General features: G+C 36.9%; 3 protein-coding genes across 4 annotated transcripts; 1 reads left to right on the top strand and 2 right to left on the bottom strand.

The window, feature by feature from the left end:
* The first annotated feature begins 5 nt into the window (after window positions 1-5).
* LOC149962057 (uncharacterized) lies at window positions 6-2,169 on the top strand. Of its 2 annotated transcripts, none has more exons than XM_090178179.1 (6): window positions 6-440; window positions 508-639; window positions 701-814; window positions 880-985; window positions 1,639-1,801; window positions 1,871-2,169. In XM_090178179.1, exons 1-6 carry the CDS (start codon window positions 224-226, stop codon window positions 2,024-2,026), a joined length of 888 nt encoding a protein of 295 aa, XP_090034305.1. In that variant the 5' UTR covers window positions 6-223; the 3' UTR covers window positions 2,027-2,169. The 2 variants fall into 2 exon arrangements, with proteins under 2 accessions (XP_090034305.1, XP_090034314.1); XM_090178188.1 differs by having other exon boundaries at window positions 318-440; window positions 491-639.
* Window positions 2,170-2,296: 127 nt separating this feature from the next.
* On the bottom strand, window positions 2,297-6,787 carry LOC149962056 (uncharacterized). The gene is made up of 7 exons (XM_090178168.1): window positions 6,439-6,787; window positions 5,953-6,376; window positions 5,271-5,396; window positions 4,518-4,664; window positions 4,336-4,453; window positions 4,123-4,273; window positions 2,297-2,727 (listed from the first exon to the last, which is right to left on the bottom strand). The coding sequence occupies exons 1-7, from the start codon at window positions 6,547-6,549 to the stop codon at window positions 2,398-2,400; spliced, it is 1,407 nt and encodes a 468-aa protein (XP_090034294.1). The 5' UTR covers window positions 6,550-6,787; the 3' UTR covers window positions 2,297-2,397.
* Window positions 6,788-9,139: 2,352 nt separating this feature from the next.
* LOC149962055 (uncharacterized) lies at window positions 9,140-14,100 on the bottom strand. The gene is made up of 6 exons (XM_090177358.1): window positions 13,910-14,100; window positions 13,721-13,846; window positions 11,908-12,039; window positions 10,143-10,251; window positions 9,922-10,084; window positions 9,140-9,854 (listed from the first exon to the last, which is right to left on the bottom strand). Exons 1-6 carry the CDS (start codon window positions 13,995-13,997, stop codon window positions 9,573-9,575), a joined length of 900 nt encoding a protein of 299 aa, XP_090033484.1. The 5' UTR covers window positions 13,998-14,100; the 3' UTR covers window positions 9,140-9,572.
* Between the last annotated feature and the right edge of the window lie 3,187 nt (window positions 14,101-17,287).

The raw sequence follows: 17,287 nt of genomic DNA, 5'->3' as shown, positions 1-17,287 counted from the left end.
AGATAAGTGACGCCTTATTGTAATCGGGCTGCTGCCTAGAGCTAGCTACACCTTTAGAAATAGGGCACTTGTAAAAATGTCTTAACTTTTGATATCTTACGACGATTTCTCGCATTATCGCCCAAGAAACCTTGGTGGGAATCGAAACAAAGAGGTTTGCCCAAATTCCTACGCCGCATTTAAATCGTCTAGATGTTAGTTGCTGTCGAATCTTTTCAAGGAAATGCACACAAAATGGCTTCTGATTCTTTCGGGACTTAATCTTTTCGCCGCCATTACCTTGATCAGAAGCGTCGCTTGCTCGACAATCAACGCCAACCATGAGCCGCAACGAACGAAACGGAATACGGGAGAAATCGAAGAAGAAATCGAAATCGTACTAGAACACCAGCCTCGGCAACAGCGAGCGATGGCCACGGACAGAATTAGAATCAAAGCAAGTATGTGTTGTCCATATTCGCGAACCCTAACCCAAGTTCTAATCCCGTAGTCTGCAAAAAATTGCAGTTGTACTAACTTATCCTCTGATGAACTGCACCCACAACCAGGAATGCGCGACTGCGCACTCGTTTTGCAACGTGGGAAAATGCGTCTGCGAACCCGGGTTCATGGTACTCAACTTAAAATGTTTGAAGAAAGGTAACTCTTTCGCTTTTTTCACAAGTTTGCGTAATTTAAGGTAATTTTACTTTTGCCTTAGCTAACATTCACGAAGAGTGCCAATATGACGCTCAGTGCAGTACTGGAGAGTGCTCAGTGGCAAAGGATTGCAAGTGCAACTTTGGCGCGGGTGACCTCGGCTTTTGCGTCTTCAGTAAGCATTTTACTACGGTAAATTTGTTCTTTGGTGAAGATTAAAATTATAATTTTTTCTGTTAGATGAAAATCCTTTCGAAACCACTGGTGGTATGATGAAGGTACTAATGGTTATCACCGGATTCGTTGTGGTGGCCACAATAACCTGCATTACCACAGTGCTTTATAGGTAAGGGGTTTTGCGCTTTTTCGTAGCAAGCCTAGTAGGAACACAACAATATAGTTCTACGTAGGATTCTGATAGTTTAATATTTGATTTTAGAGATGGAACTATAGTTTACATTTGACAAAAATCCTTTTACGATATAAGTATAATGTTTATCGTAACTTATCAATTCAAATTTCGATAAATTCGACTATAAGGTTTTTCATTTTTATTATTTCGAAATCAAAATAATGAAATTGAGCTTATTACTAGACAGAAAATTTAAGACAGAGTTACGATAAAGTTATATTAACGTTGTTATTATTTTATGGCTACACAATATTTATTTTATTCGTTTTAAGTATGGGAACAAACGGGTGGTCGGAATACTTCCGCCACGGGTGTCCCCACCCCTGTCCCCACGTATCCCCCGTTGGCGTGGCCGTTACACATATCTCGCCCTGATTAATCAGATGGACGAGAGGACTGAATTGTCCCACACGTTACAATCGAATTAAAAAAAACTAGGGGAACATGTCTGTTTCGTGAACCGCAAGGTTATCGCAAATGGTTGTTGTAGTAGCCCACTAAGGAGGCTAAAAAAGACTTAATGGCCAAAATATAGTTCAAGTATCCAATTAAAAACAATGGATTTAACTACGTAATTTTCAAAACAGACGACTGCGCCCAAGAACCCAAAGCCGAGCTCCAGTACTGGACATCTCAGGGGATAGAGTTGAAGACGGAATCAACCCAGTACCTATCACGCTGGACAGTCCACCACCCCAATACGAGGAAGTTGTGAAAATACCTCGACAAACATCACTAGTAGGTTCACCGGTGAGTCAACAATTTATCTTCCGAAAGGCCTAAGTAAAAGGCATCTAACTTAAACCACTATCCGGGTAGACTAAGGACTACTCTGAGCCACCATCTTACGGCGAGTACTTGGAACACCAACGCAATTCTTTGCAACCCATGATAGAAACCCACAGACCATCACGATGGGCGCCGCTTGCATCGAGGAACAGTCGAAACGAATCCCTTTTCTTAGGAAGATTCTAAACTAAAGCCCTTCCTATCTAGAGTAGTCCATACAATTGTATCGCTTTTTGGTACGGCCATGTATTTTTTCTTCGAGTTTTTCTGTACTCAAACTATATATATCAGCCAGTTTTTAGGCTACATTAAAAAGTTTAAAAATAAAATCAGTTATATTTCGATAAGACTTAAGTATTCGTCAACGTTTTGAAACATCTTATTGGTAGGCTTAAGGAGAAGATAAGAGCCGATATTATATTGTAGGTATTACGCATTATCTAAAAGTCGAAAGTCTTACAGATAAAAATCTAGTATAATTTTTTTACATTAATATATGTTATTTACATTTAATTTAGTAATATTTTGCAATTGGTTTCGTACATCGAAAAGTATACTTAGGCGTCGCTTTCGAAACTAGGGTTAACAATACCGTTGGCGCTTTTGTACGGACCAGCCGTCTCCGTTAGTCTCGTGGTACTGGAACCACTATTGGTCGTTTGGGTGATAGTTGTGTTGTTGCTTCTCGATGGGGCTTCACTGAGGCTTAGTGGGGGCTCGTCTGTGCTGAGCGTTTCTGAAGAGGTCGATTGGCCACTAGCGGTGCGTCTCGAAGCCAATTCCTCCATTTGGGAGTTGATGACCATATTGGCCAAAATACTAGCCAAGCGTTCGTTTCGGGTTCTAGCCAAGGCCTCGTTGTAGGCGGGTGGTGGTATGCCTCGTAGCTACGATTAAAAGGTATAAAGGTTGTACTTGTACCACAATTTGTATTAAGTCTCCTAAACTCCTAAAAGGTTAGGAAATGTTGTGGTTTTTATTTTGGTTATAGCAAACTTGGCACTCTTGTCTTAAAGTTCTTAAGTAAAGTATTCAGATATCTGGATTTTTTAAGGTTACGATCAATTTATAAGAAACCAGAAGAGATTATTCTGAAGAATCAAGGGTTGATGGAATTACCTTAATTCAAGATCAGGGACAGACAGCTGTAATACTTATAATAATAATCAGCTAGGCACCACCCTAGGCCCAAGTCATCTAGCGACTTTTATTGCCTTTAACTCGGTTGGTTAGGTATTGAAGAAACTAACGAAGAACCACAATGAGTTTTCAAATTCACAAACAGTAGGTACCAATCATGAAATCAATTAGGGGTTCTGTAGCCTAACCATTCTAGCAATCAGAGGTTCTGAACAACCAATCAATCTATGGCAGGCCCAAAAAATGATTATAACAGTCAAAAACATTTAAGGGCTAAAGACAACAAAGATAAAAACTAAACAAATACACTAATCGTAATCTGCCCTTCGTATACAGGGTGTTAACTAAAAAATGGACCAGGGTGAATATCTCAAAATGTGTTTTAGCTACGATTTTGAAATTTTAGTTTGTTATAGAGCGCTCAGGGGGTCAACCAACTATGAAAATGTCAATGACCTTGAACAATGTTTCAAGGTCATTCGAAAATTAACTTGAGAACCGTAAGAGCTACGAAGTTTGTTCCAATTAGAAAGTTTTTCCCCGTCACATTTTATGGTTAACTAGCTTTGACTCGATCTGATTTGCAAAATAGGAAGTTGAGCAATGTTAGGCCAAAATCAAGAAGGCCGTTAAGTTGATAACGTGTTAAAGACGATGTTCAACTGATAACTTTAAAAGTACTCTTGTTAGAGTACTGAAATTTGTTAGACAACCTCATCGTGGTTGAGGGTCTTTAGTTTGAAAATTTCAGCTCCCAAAACTCGTCTTCTACACGTTATCAACTTAACGACCGTCTTGTTTTTGGCCTAACATTTCTCGACTTCCTATTTCGCAAATCAGATCGGGTCAAAAAATAGTTAACCATAAAATGTGACGGGGAACAACTTTCTAATTGGAACCCACTTCGTAACTCTTACGGTTCTCAAGTTAATTTTCGAATGACCTTGAAGACCTGGTTCAAGGTCATTGACATTTTCATAGTTGGTTGACCCCCTGAGCACTCTATAACAACCTAAAATTTCAAAATCGTAGCTAAAACACATTTTGAGATATTCGCCCTGGTCCATTTTTTAGTTAACATCCTGTATATCTCCAAGTTCAACGATAACCAAAATCAAACCAACCAACGCTAATATAAGCACCATTTGATCTTGTACGACAATTTCCTGATAGGTAGGAGGTTTGTCTACGTGTCTCATGGCCGCCAGTCCATCAGTAACGTTGAAGACATCGCTGGTATAGTGGTCGTCAATTGGAACGGGCGTTTGCGCTCTGGCCCTTCGCATCAGAGACCTGACAAAACAAACAACCCATCATCAAACGAAGTGGAGAAACCGATAGAATAGCGAATGTACCTGGTGCACAAAGAATAGAGGAATAAACCAATAACGATGGCCGTAAACGATATCAGAGCCACCAAGGCCGCTTTGTAAATATCCTGATGAAATTTACGGGCTGGTTTAATGATATCCGCTGCCAAAGAAACAAGTATTATTAAAGAAACGAAAACTAATTACTGTTAATGGTCGACAAATACTTCTGGGCACGCAACGAATCTTGTCAGTGCGTATCGGTTGAAAGCCAATTTTGCATCTGCAACTGCCCGTGAAGTCGTAACAAATTGAATTTCGGTCGTAGTATTCGCATTGCTCAGAAATATCGCACCTTTGAGCGTATTCGGATGCTAGAAAATTTATGGAAGTCAAATATTTAACGAGATTTGACAGGTTGAAAGGCTTAGCTGGGTGACAAACCAGTTTTCAATGTGCGCTAATATGTGGACCAAAAAGGTCTGGAAGATTACTTGGTTAGTTTAAATTTTTCCAAAAACAAATTCATGAAAGTCCATTTATTTGATTTAAATAAGATTTTTTATTTTTTTAATAATGACCTATTTATTATCTAAATGATCATAATTTGCTGGTAACGGTGACACAAATAATAATGTAAATTAATTGTATCAATTTTGAAGAAAATGAAGTGCATATTTCATAAACTCATTAAGTTAAATTATTTAAAAACGTTAAATAAAAGTACTCCTACTTCATGATCTGTAACATATATGGATTTTAAATAAATGGATAGACCATGAAAAATGTCAGTACTTTTATCGTTTTTAAAAATAAAATAACCATGGTTTTCAAAGAAAATATTTCTAAGTTTAAATATTTTTAAAACCAAATTGATTTAAAGGGCCAATTCTAATATCCAATAGGAATTTCACTATCTTAGTAACATTTTTTCTTATTATAAATAATGGAAATAACGCTGATTAAACTAATATTATTACCGTCTTTGCACACGCCCTCTTTGAGAATGTACACTTTCTGGCGTCCGCAGACGCAGATTTTACGGATATAGTCGCACATCATGTAGTCTTTGCAATCTACGTCTTTGGTACATGTTTGGTTGTAACCTACAAAGCAAATTAAAAATGTACCAGTCCCATATATCCGCATGGTTCCCATTACTAACAAGGAGACTACCCGAGGTGTTACACACCGATTTTGTTCAAACTCGGGGGATTGGTAGACCTTCATGTAACTTGAAAAATCCTAACGGGATTTTATTCAATGGGCAACGGGTTTGCCATGGCAACGAAAAATGTTTTTGACAACATAAAATTGAAATTTTCCCACTGAAAATAACATGGGATTTTGACCGATTTCCCTGTGAAAAAAAAATTAAAAAATTGATCAAAATGTAATCAATTTTGATTTTTTTCGTCAATTTTTATCAATTTGTTTTATTTTGGTATTTTAATTTTTTTTTTCAATCGCATGTTATTTTCAATGGGAAAATTTCCGTATTATGTTTCATAAACATTTTCCGTTGCCATGGCAAAACCGTTGCCCATTGAATAAAATCCCTTTAGGATTTTTCAAGTTACATGAAGGTCTACCAATCCCCCGAGTTTGAACAAAATCGGTGTGTAACATCTCGGGTAGTCTCCTTGTGAGTACTTAACGTACCGAATTTTTGAACGTCCAACTGCGCAACTAGCGGTGGCTTGGAGCGACCATCATGAGTTGCGCGTTCCACTTGGCAAACGTAACTTCCGGGGGGGAATGGCGGCCTTCTGGCCATCACCAATGACCGGACTTTCCATAAATCTGAGTCGAATATTTCAAAATAATTATGTACCTCGAAAAGCGCCCGGTTCAGGTGTCTGGTGTTATGAAACCACTGAATAAAGGGAGTACGCCCATTTCGAAGAGTGGCTTCGCATTCCAGTCGAAAACCTCCCGTATCATTCTTTGGCCGAATTTCAACGTGGTCAGAGTTCCAGGAAGTTTTATTAAGATTGGGGTTCTTTGTTGTGGTTCTGGGTAGCCAATCCAAAGTGGTTCGAGGTAGATTTTCGGATACCTCTACCGTTTCAATTTCCACCGTGCTCTGAAAATTATATATAACGGTAATTTTTGGAAATAGGCTTAGTTATTTGATGTTAGTTTTACCTCGGATACATGGTCCACTACGTAGGTGGTCGCTAAAGTTGCCGGGTGGACGTCATGTATCGCGAACAAAAGCAACACCGAAATGAATACGTAATTGATAATCATATTCATGTCGAATTTAGAAAGGGTTTAACGTTTTACTATTTGATCCCAAACTGGGTTCTAACACCAAAAGAATAAAAGAAACAGTTGGTGGAGATTGCGTTATCAACGCTTCGTTTTTTGTCACGTGGTGCGATAACCTCTGTCTGTGTATAGCCAGCCATACGGGTAAAATAAAAGGTACGAGTCTAGAGATTTCCAGTACGCGGTGTAACTTTATCAGTTGTTTATACAAATTTATAAGAAATTGGATGGAAACAATGACGTCCGTATGTTATCAGATATTTCGTTAGCCTACCTTCTAAATTATAACGTTGTAAGAGCCATCTGTTAAGTAAGATTAATGGGAATAAATCGAAGTTTTCACAAAATGGGAAAAATTCGAGTTTGATCTATTTTTTATACTGATCGAGCCTGGTTGACGGAAATATAACACGAAATATATCGCCTAAAAGTAATATGAAAAACAACCTCGTACAAAGCTCAAACATCTGTTAAAAATCAACCCAAATGACGAATGAATACCAAAAGCTCACAAATTGATTCAAAGAAACATCGAAAAGCCATCAAAGCTTAAATGAACAGCAAATAATCTTCCCGAAGTTCAAACAAACACTAATAACTTAAAAATCTTCCGGAAGTGTGAACGAACATAAAAACCAAATGAAAATAAATTTAAACCAATTTTAAAACAAAGAAGGAATGGAAGGATTGATATTATTGGCCGCGTGTTTTGGCTGATCTAGAAACTTCCGGCAAAGCAAATCAGAGTAACCGGAAATGGTTACCGCAACCCGATCTCTCTTAAAAAACGAGAGGCGCAAAAGTTCCACTAGACGGAGCTACACCTTCCATTCCTGGGGCTTTATATTCTTTGGTTAAAAGAGCGGTTGCAAATAATTATAAGTAATTTAAATGATAGTAGATAGTAAAATATAATTACTTTAAGAAATATAATAATTATAAGGAATATATCTTTGAATGAAAGTCGAAACTAACAAATGTGTTGTAGCTTTATTATGACCAAGGCTTAAATTTACCCGAAGCTTTTCTTCGTATTTCCTCTTTTTCTTGGGGAGTTCTTCTATAATTTCGGGACAGACACAAATATGAACTCGTTTCAACAATACATTATATTTTACAGTTGCTTGCACTAGTTTTGATTAAGTTCTGGGCCCAACTGGGAAGAAAAAGTCGCCGTCGTTCGTACCTCCATTTTTTCAAACCCTGGCTGAAGGTCAGGGCCGCGTCAAAATTCTGAGAAGGAATTCTTCTCTTGAGAAGAGTTCTTCGTGAGAATTTTGCTCCCCGTGAGAACTCGCTAAAAAGCGTCAAATGTAAAAAGATTCTTCTAAAGATGGCGGCTTACGAAGTTACGATAATCCCACGAACGTAGTAAACTAAGCCTTTGACAATAAATATTATTTTTACACGATTTCACGATAATATATGAAGGAAGGAAAGATTTTATTTATAATTTAAAAGGAAAGGTTTCATAGGAAATTAACTAACCATTCTATATTATCTAAAATTAATTTTCGTCCACAAAAATATAATATTGTTTATTTTCTTCAGCATCAAGTAAACTTATTAGAATATTAGCTGCCATTTTTATTTGTAATTTGAACGAGTGAGAATGCTCGGAGGCATTCTCACTCTTCTCAAGAGAACTCGTGAGAAGAGATTACGTCACTTCCTGTGAGAAGGACCGTCAAAATTTTGAGAAGTGATAATTATCACTATCAAGGGAAGAATTCTTAGAATTTTGACGTGCCCCTGGCGCCACTACTTTCACGGCTGACGTCACTAGCAACTGCTAGTCCATCACAAAGACCATAGCTATCGAGTTAATTATGTTCTTTATGGAGAAACTTTTTACCATTGACTCTACTAGCCGTTTCATACTTCCCCCCATTATCCACATCTGATATGACTTCATACATAAGTAACATAATAACAATAAGTATGACACTTCCTATTGCTTTATTGCTAATTTTCTAATCGAACCTTTTTTCGGCTCTGATACTCTCTTCAAGCTGTGACTTGGACTCGTGACTTGCCGTTTTGGATGAATACTTTTTGATAAAATTTAAGCCTAATATCGGAGAGCACGTTCTGGAGTCGCGAGGGGCTTTGGCTTGGTTTTGAAGCCCGCGTGTGAATAACGCGTGATAAAAAACATGAGCTCGTGGCGCCGAGAAAAACTTTTATAATTTAATATCATTTTAGCCTAATATTCCGCTTATCTATCGGAACCCCGATGTTTCGGCTTAGCGAAAGTCTCGCATATTTTAGACACTAGAGGGCTCTGTGCTGAGAAAACATCTTGATTACGCAATAACTATGAAAATCAGTTTGCTTGTAAATCTCGTTAATTGTCATACTTATTGTTAGTATATTACTTATGCTTCATACCATACGAAGTCATACCCACTTTTGATAATAGTTCTTTTTTAAAGATAAAATTATTATATATATTCTCGAATTTACTAAAATGAAGTTTTTGATTAACCGTGTAGTTATTTAAGAAAAAATCTTAATCTTAACGAATCAACTGAAAACCATACACTTGGCAATTTTTAAATTAATTTTTTAATAAAAATTAGTTAAAATAGGCTTTTCAAGTCGTACTTCATAGATTCTGTGTTACATTATTTATTGAAGTGTCGACACTTCCAAACACTTAATAACTGTTATTTTTTAATTTGATTATTTTGACGCTAAAATATGAAATAATTAAACAACGATGTTCCTAAGTGTGCAGTTTTTTATCGTCTCTGTCTAGCGACTCTTGGTTTGAGCGTTACTCTAACAGTACATGGCGATGCTGAGGGAGCCCTTTCTTCATCTGGTGGCAGAAAACGTTTGTAAGGTTTACCTTTAGAAGAAAAAATAATTCCCAATTTTAACTTCGCAAAGCACCTTACTTTTACAAATCGTAGAATCAAAATAAAATCGAAAATTTTTAATTAAATCTGAAACAAAACCATTTTAAAAATTACATATTTCACTGCGTAAACTAAGGAATAAAATCATTCTCTGTTGTCAAACGCGTTATTGTCTACTCCGACATGCGTAGTCGGTAATGCACTTATAGTGTCCACACTTGGCGCGATGCTAGTAGACGTTTGTCGCATCAACCGCATGACAGCGGTAACTTGAGTTGGTTGAGTGGAAATGTACGCTGCTGAAGAACCCGTTCTTAAGTTGTTAGCTCGTACCAGTTCCTTCGGTTGAGTATTGACTGCCAACCCCGCCGTTGAGGTACTGGGGTTCGCGATATCGTTGTACGCCGGCGGTGGCATACCTCTGATCTGAAAGCGCAAATTCAAAGCGATTTTAGTGATAGAGTCGGAATAATGGTCATGAATTCTCACGAACCATGCGGTCTTGGATAAGAATATCCTGATAATTCGGAGGCTTGTCGATATGGCGCATAGCGGCTAATTCCTCAGAGACGTTAAATATGTCACTCGTACGCCGTCGGGTGGCGTGGCCGAAATCTGTGACGGTCTCTTGCGTCGACGCCCTTCTCAAGTACGACCTTCAAAGTTTAGTCGGTTATGAACAGTAAAATAACCAGCTATATTAATCCCGCTAACCTATTGCATAAGAATAGGACAAACAGCCCGATGACGGTGATGACGAAACAGGACAAGGCCACAATGGCTGCTTTGTAGATGTCCTTGTTTATTTGTCCATTCGGTTCAACTATTTACCAAAAATCTTCAGTATCCGTTTAGGGTTAGGTCCAATGGGCCAAAGACCAACCGATCGAAGGGGTCCAACGGATTGAAAACTCACGGCCCGAAAAAAAGGACCAACCGACCGAAATTTAACATACGTTTTTTATAGCAACAAAAGGGAAAAGGTTTCAACGGACCGAAAAGTTGTAGGTATATCGTTAAATTAAAATTAAAATAACTTTTTTACTGTTCAAGTTTACTGTTTTGTTTTTTACTTCTGCCCCGAGATATAGCAGGGTACGCGAAAAACGTTTTAGATTAGATTAGTTCGGATTAGGTTAGGTTAGGTTAGGTTAGGTCAATGACTTATATATATCTATAAAAAAAAACCTTAATTCGATGTACTAAAAAATATATAAAGGCGCAAAATTGGGCTGTAAATCGCACAATTGGGGTATTTTCGATCGATTGGAACTCAATGTTAAATCGTTTTCCAACGAATTGGATTTCGTTCGAATGGGCCCAAAGCAAAATTATTGCATTAAATTACTATTCTTAATGACTATTCGAAAGGAAAGGCCTTTGAGTGAAAAACAAAAACGCACGCGCGTTCAATTTCTTGTGGGGTGTATATTCTTTGCCCTTTCAAGGTGGTCTGCTTTGCATGTTCTTGTTTTGATATTTATTTTTAACAGATAAAAGTAGTTTTTTTTAAAGTGTACTTAGTCCACGAAAGTGATTTTTTTTTCAGATTTTTAAATATATATATTTCGGTCCGTTGAAACCTTCTGCAATTAACTCATAATTAATTTTCGGTCGGTTAGTGCTTTCCTTCGATTGGATCGACTTCGGTCCGTTGGACTTCCATTCGATCGGTTGGTCTTCGGGCCATCGGACCCAGACCTCGGTTTACGTAAGTTTACAATTATTTCCAATAAGGGTATCAGTTTCTTATCTTCCCAGTTTTTAAACTAGAACCATGCTCGGAGGCATTCTCACTCTTCTCAAGAGAACTAGCGAGAAGAGGTTACGTCACTTCCTGTGAGAAGGACCGTCAAAATTTTGAGAAGTGAGAATTCTCACTATCAACAGAAGAATTCTTAGAATTTTGACGCGTCCCTGATGATTGGTTTTAAACTAGCGTATTTTTTTTATAAATAGACCTAATACCCAAGGGACCACCTACGACCACATAAGCAATGTTGCTTGGGCGTGATTAAGTAACAGGTGGCCGGGTTACAATACGTAGGAGAGTGGTGGCAAGCCCTTCATGCCACGCGAGCCAACAGCCCCCTACACTTACTATTACCGTTAACCTCAGCAAGTTTTTATGGAAGGGGAAACCGAAGATCTCGGGGGGAACCCCTTTAACCAGTGGGGAGAGAACTTACAAACTCTACGCAGAAGGAGTGGTTCCGGATTTTCACCCAGTGCCATTAGCTGGGATCGAACCCGACTCCTCTTGCTACGAGGCAAAATTGCTAACCACTCCGCCACCCCACCTAGACGCGTTAATCCTTTTCGATTTGACGTCAGTTCCGCGACACTACACGTAACTATTAGTATCTATTTTGACTAACTAGCACACTTTTTGATATAATTGTAAACTTACGGTATTAAGAAAAGAAGTTTAGAACTGTCAAACGTATCAATTGTTCACAAGAAAGCAAATACCGAGTACCTCTAAGAACGCATCTAGAGATTCTACGTTCGTAGCCACTGTGGCATAAGCAGTATCCAGTAACGCACAGTGTATTGTAATCACTAGCAGTGCACTGCGCAGAAACCTCGCAATGCTCCTGATATCGAGATTCTGCAAAACGTTTAAGAGTTAATTGTTGAGTGTGGCTCGAAACTCAGAGTTTCATGTTCTTTACGGAGGACTCCGATCATTACCCCATCGCTACATACAACTATAAAACGACCTAAATGTCAAATGCCATAGAAGGGAACGGTGAATATTGAAACATTTTAAGAAACGCTATAAAGTGTTGTCGTCTGATACGATTTTGAAAACTTGTAAAGTCACAGCTGTAGTGTTAATAGTGGCCGCCATGACAGTTACCGTTTTTTTATCAATAGGCAAATTACAATGGTGACGTCGCAGGGTTTCAGACGACATCACTCTATAGTTCCGGAAAATGCCCGAGGCCTTTTTTTTCGGAAAATTTTACGTATTTTTCCGAATAAAGTAAAACAAGTTTTCATTTCATGATTAGTCTAATATTGTTTGCAAATTTAAATAAAGGGAAATTTCGTCTCAATTTTTCGAATCTAAAAGTAAAACTAAACCTCTAGACTAGTTTTAAACTGATTAACAATGTAACACTATTAATGTACTGTAGTATGTTTACTGTTATTAAACATTTTATATTGATAAAAAGTTTAAAAAATTAAAAACCCTTAAAAAGTAAATTATGTTTCATTTTTTTATTTTTCCGATTTGCGGAAAACTTTCCGGAAAATTTTCTGTAAATTTTTCCGCATTTTATTTTGCCGGAAAAGTAACCACACTAGTTCCTGGGAACTTGCAATTCTAACCGTGTCATTAAAGGGGGACGGTCAAGCTTTAACCACTTACAATGTTAGATAGCCCTATAGCCCGTTAAAAACTAAAATTTATGGCGAAAACCGCATACAAAAATATTAAGTGGTTAATTATAATAAAATAAAGAAATTTCGGGAAATTGAAAAGTGCGCATCCTGGTGAGAAATCGGTGAAACAGAAAAACAACATAAAAGCGCGCGCTGCTGAAGACGCGAAAGATTTGATTTGCACGCTCGGCGCGTTCCAGTTTTAAGAGACCTAAGCCTAAATTGCACGATTTTAAAAGTTAGGATAGTTCGCGAATCGCTCACTAAAGTGGTGCTGGCCCAGGCGATACACCTTAAAATGGCGGCGAAAATTCAAACCCAAATACTTGGCCAAACACTTTTTTCAAGACAAAATAAGGTACGTGTAAGTATATTGAACGTCTTGTTGATCTTTTGATATGCAAATAAGGCGATATTTGGAAAAGCTTGACCGTTCCCCTTTAACTCCAAAATTTGGAAAGTAAATCTAAATGCTACAATCTTGAAATCTTGGAACAGGATCTCAAACCCTAAACGCACCCAAACGCCTTTTGTGAATCGGCTGCTATTTCCTGCTAACTATAGTACAATTATCAACACTTCCCTAATACTACTTTCTGAAACTGAAGTTGGCCTCTGATTAGATACCCTTAGCCCGACGAACTCTTAAATAATCCAGATATTAAATCAGCTTTAGAAAACGTGAATGGGGGAACGTATAGGAATGTATAGTCTGCGCGTAATAACGCTATGTCTACACTTAGATCCGTTTCCCGTACACGTTTTCTAAAGCGAGCTTAAACCGGCTATTATGACAAGGTTCCCTGTAAATGGAAATGAACGGTCTTAAAAGCTTCTGAAATTAATTCTAAAAAATGTAACATCCACACTGAAAATAACAAACCAAAATGTGTAATTACGTGGCAGGCATTTATCTTTTTCAATGATATAGATATGCGGTGGATTGCATTTGCACACTCCAAAGTAACATTCCATGTTCTCCGCACAATCTCCAGCTGACCGACAAACACCATCGCGTTCAAACCCTTTGTTTGAAAAGCAGTTAAGTCTGTTGCCAAAGTATGGGTATAAATAAAATTGGGAAATACCTCTTCCGTCGGTGGTAATCGTCTGGGCTCTAGCAAGTACGGTAATTACCAGAAAAACCACGAGAAATTGAAACGACTTGAAGTTCATGGCTCGATTAAGCTTTTAACGCGGTAACATTTAGTCGAGAAGGGTGTATTTCAAATTGATTGATTAAACATTGTGCATGGACTGACTCGCCAAATAGGTCTACCCGCGGTGCGATAAGATAATAGCTTAAACTGATAAAGCGTCGAAGACAATGTACAGATGGCGGTGATATCAATTCATACACATTGCAAAATAAAGCGTTAAACGTGACATAGGGATAATAACATGACAGCAATGCATTGAATGTGATGGAAATACAAACAAGAGTGACTCCTAAGTTGAAATAACAAAACCAGTCAGCGGTTGCCAGGTTGTTCAGGTTCAATTTCCACAAGTTAGAAGAATTACTTTCGATACACTGAATTAGCTCTTTCAGTTTTTTTTAGCCAGGTAGCGGAATTTTCGTCTACTATAGACGCGTTACGTTTTATAATAACAAATCGTCCGCTTAAAGAAGAACTGTCACCAAAACCATAATTTACGAGGTTTTTCTACAGAAAGACAGAAAATATATTAATAATTATGTCCCTGAAATTTTATAGTTATTGGAAAAGTATTTAAAAAGTTACGCAACTTTTTCCGCAACCTACATCAAACGGCTTAAAAAAATTCAGAAATCGCGGTTGAACCTACGTGCAGCGCCGAAAGAATGAAGCGGCAAAAATTTGAGAAAGGGTGGCGTGTAAGGGATATTAAAAACACGATTAACTACAATCTACCAATATAACTAGGTTAAAAAGCCAAGGAGAATGTCGTAGCAAACGACAATTCCGACCGAAAAACGATAAAACCGGGGGAAAAATATTTCACTCACGAGATGGCGCTGCAGGTTGGTTCAACCAAGCGGTTCTGAAATTCTCGGGGGGGGGGGGGGGTATAAAATACGAAATTTGGTTGCTTATAATAAATCAAATACTGGCAATATTAACATGAAATTGTATAACCATTTTCGGACGTCGTCTATCCATTTAAATGGTTTTTAACCAATTTTAGGGTGTTGACATCTCTCCTTTAACAGACGAAAATCTGTAAACTGAAAAGACTAATTAGACAGTTAAGGGGGAAGACTACAGTGGCCATTGTCTACTTTCGCGCTTTTCGATCAAGCTGAACTCTTTTAATTTTGTATTTCAACTTATAAAATTCATATTTAAATTCTGCCAATTTTAAATTTCAAAGTAATTTAATAATTACGTTTTAATTCGGACCCCCGGAGCTAAACAAGTTGGGCAAGCGCCCAAACTGCCCTTTAGATAGGACCATATATCTCGTTAACTATTAATATTAGAATTATCAAAATTATTTTAAGCACTAGAGGAAGGTTCAGCCTAATAAGAAAAATATAATTCAATTATGTAATTGTTAAAACAGAAACGTTCAGCTTGAACGAAAAAGAGGCTTTTACTGTATTCTTCCCCATTAAGCCCACGATATAGAAAACTAATAAAGAAAACTTGTAGAATTCTAGACCTAGTATTATTGTGTGCAGACTGTGACTGTTAATCCTGCGCCCTATCTAAGATGAGCTTAAAATATTTGGTTCAGATTTACTCGCATTTAGCTATCCCGAAAAATAAAGTTTTATCGTAGTATCATTTATATAAAATATGATAACAGTACCCTGACCTCGAATTTATTCTGACTCCGTATGAACACTAGAAAACATATACTTACTGACATATACATATAACATATACTTACTGACATATACATATAACATATACTTACTGACATATACATATAACATATACTTACTGACATATACATATAACATATACTTACTGACATATACATATAACATATACTTACTGACATAAACATATAACATATACTTACTGACATATACATATAACATATACTTACTGACATATACATATAACATATACTTACTGACATACATATAACATATACTTACTGACATATACATATAACATATACTTACTGACATATACATATAACATATACTTACTGAAATATACATCTAACATATACTTACTGATATATACATATGACATATATTTACTGACATATACATATGACATATATTTACAGACATATACATATAACATATACTTACTGTATTTAGAAAATACATTTCAACGGTATAAAATTTAGGTTTGATCGATTCCCAAATGATCGAACGGGTCCCATTTGATCGAATTTCCATTTGATCGAATTGCATTTGATCGAATGGCATTTGATCGAACGAAATTTGATCGGAAGCTACTGTAGGGTAAAACTACTAGTTTTTGGGAGTAAATTCAAAGTGCAACGGCGCGCGTACATCAACCTAACCTAACCTAACCTAACATAACCTAACCTGACCCTATTTCTATATATCAAAAACAACGGGCCATTATCGTCGATGTCATAAAAAATTCCATCATATAGTGTATAATGTAAAAATCTCTTCATCTTTGTGGCTTAATACAGTTAAAGCAATGAATTATTCCATCATTATTCCTTCTGCACTTAAGCAATGAAATATTCCATCATTATTCCTTCTGCACTTAAGCAATGAATTATTCCATCATTATTCCTTCTGCACTTCATATTGACATTCGGTAAAATAAAAACATACCAACTGGTACTATAAATACTTTTGAATTCGATCAAATAGTATTCGATCATTTGAAGGTTCGATCTTATGAAATAAATGACAAATGGGATTCGATCAAATGGAATTTCGATCAATTGCAACGTATAATGATCGACTGTCGATCACATATTTTTCGATCAAATGGACCAACACCAAAATTTACCATATGTAAATTTATCATTTGTTTAAGTGTATGAAATTTACCCAAGAACATGAAAATAGTAGATATGTACTACGTTCTTTCCAATAAATTTATAATGTTCTCAGCGCCATCTTGTAATGAAGATTCTGGTTAAATTTTAACAAAAAAGTTTTCACTAAATGGAAAAAAAATTAAATATGGGTCCGGCTAGTGTCCAAAATTACATTTCAAACGCGATACTACGATATTTCAACAGAGGCGTACCGACCCGGGTTCAGGGGGTATATTTATCTTTCATATAGGGGGCGCCAAAATCATTCCTATCTTTAAAATATCAAAGCTATTTATATTTGTTTTTGCTTATAGGGGGTGCCATTTTGATTTTTTTTAACCGGATGCCATATACCCTCGGTACGCCTCTGTATTTCCAATCGATTGATGTATCACAACCAAAAGAAATTAATCGAACCAAAGCCGGTAAAAGACGTTAATTTATTTACTTCTGGTTAAAGAAGTTCATTTACTTTTGGAAATAAAAATTAATTTATT

The sequence above is a fragment of the Leiobunum rupestre genome, chromosome 1 (genome assembly GCF_980474605.1).
Source record: "Leiobunum rupestre chromosome 1, qqLeiRupe1.1.hap1, whole genome shotgun sequence".
Taxonomy (NCBI): Eukaryota; Metazoa; Arthropoda; class Arachnida; order Opiliones; family Sclerosomatidae; genus Leiobunum; species Leiobunum rupestre.
Note: the sequence above shows the minus strand (reverse complement) of the source record. Positions and strands in the feature narration are given on the sequence as shown.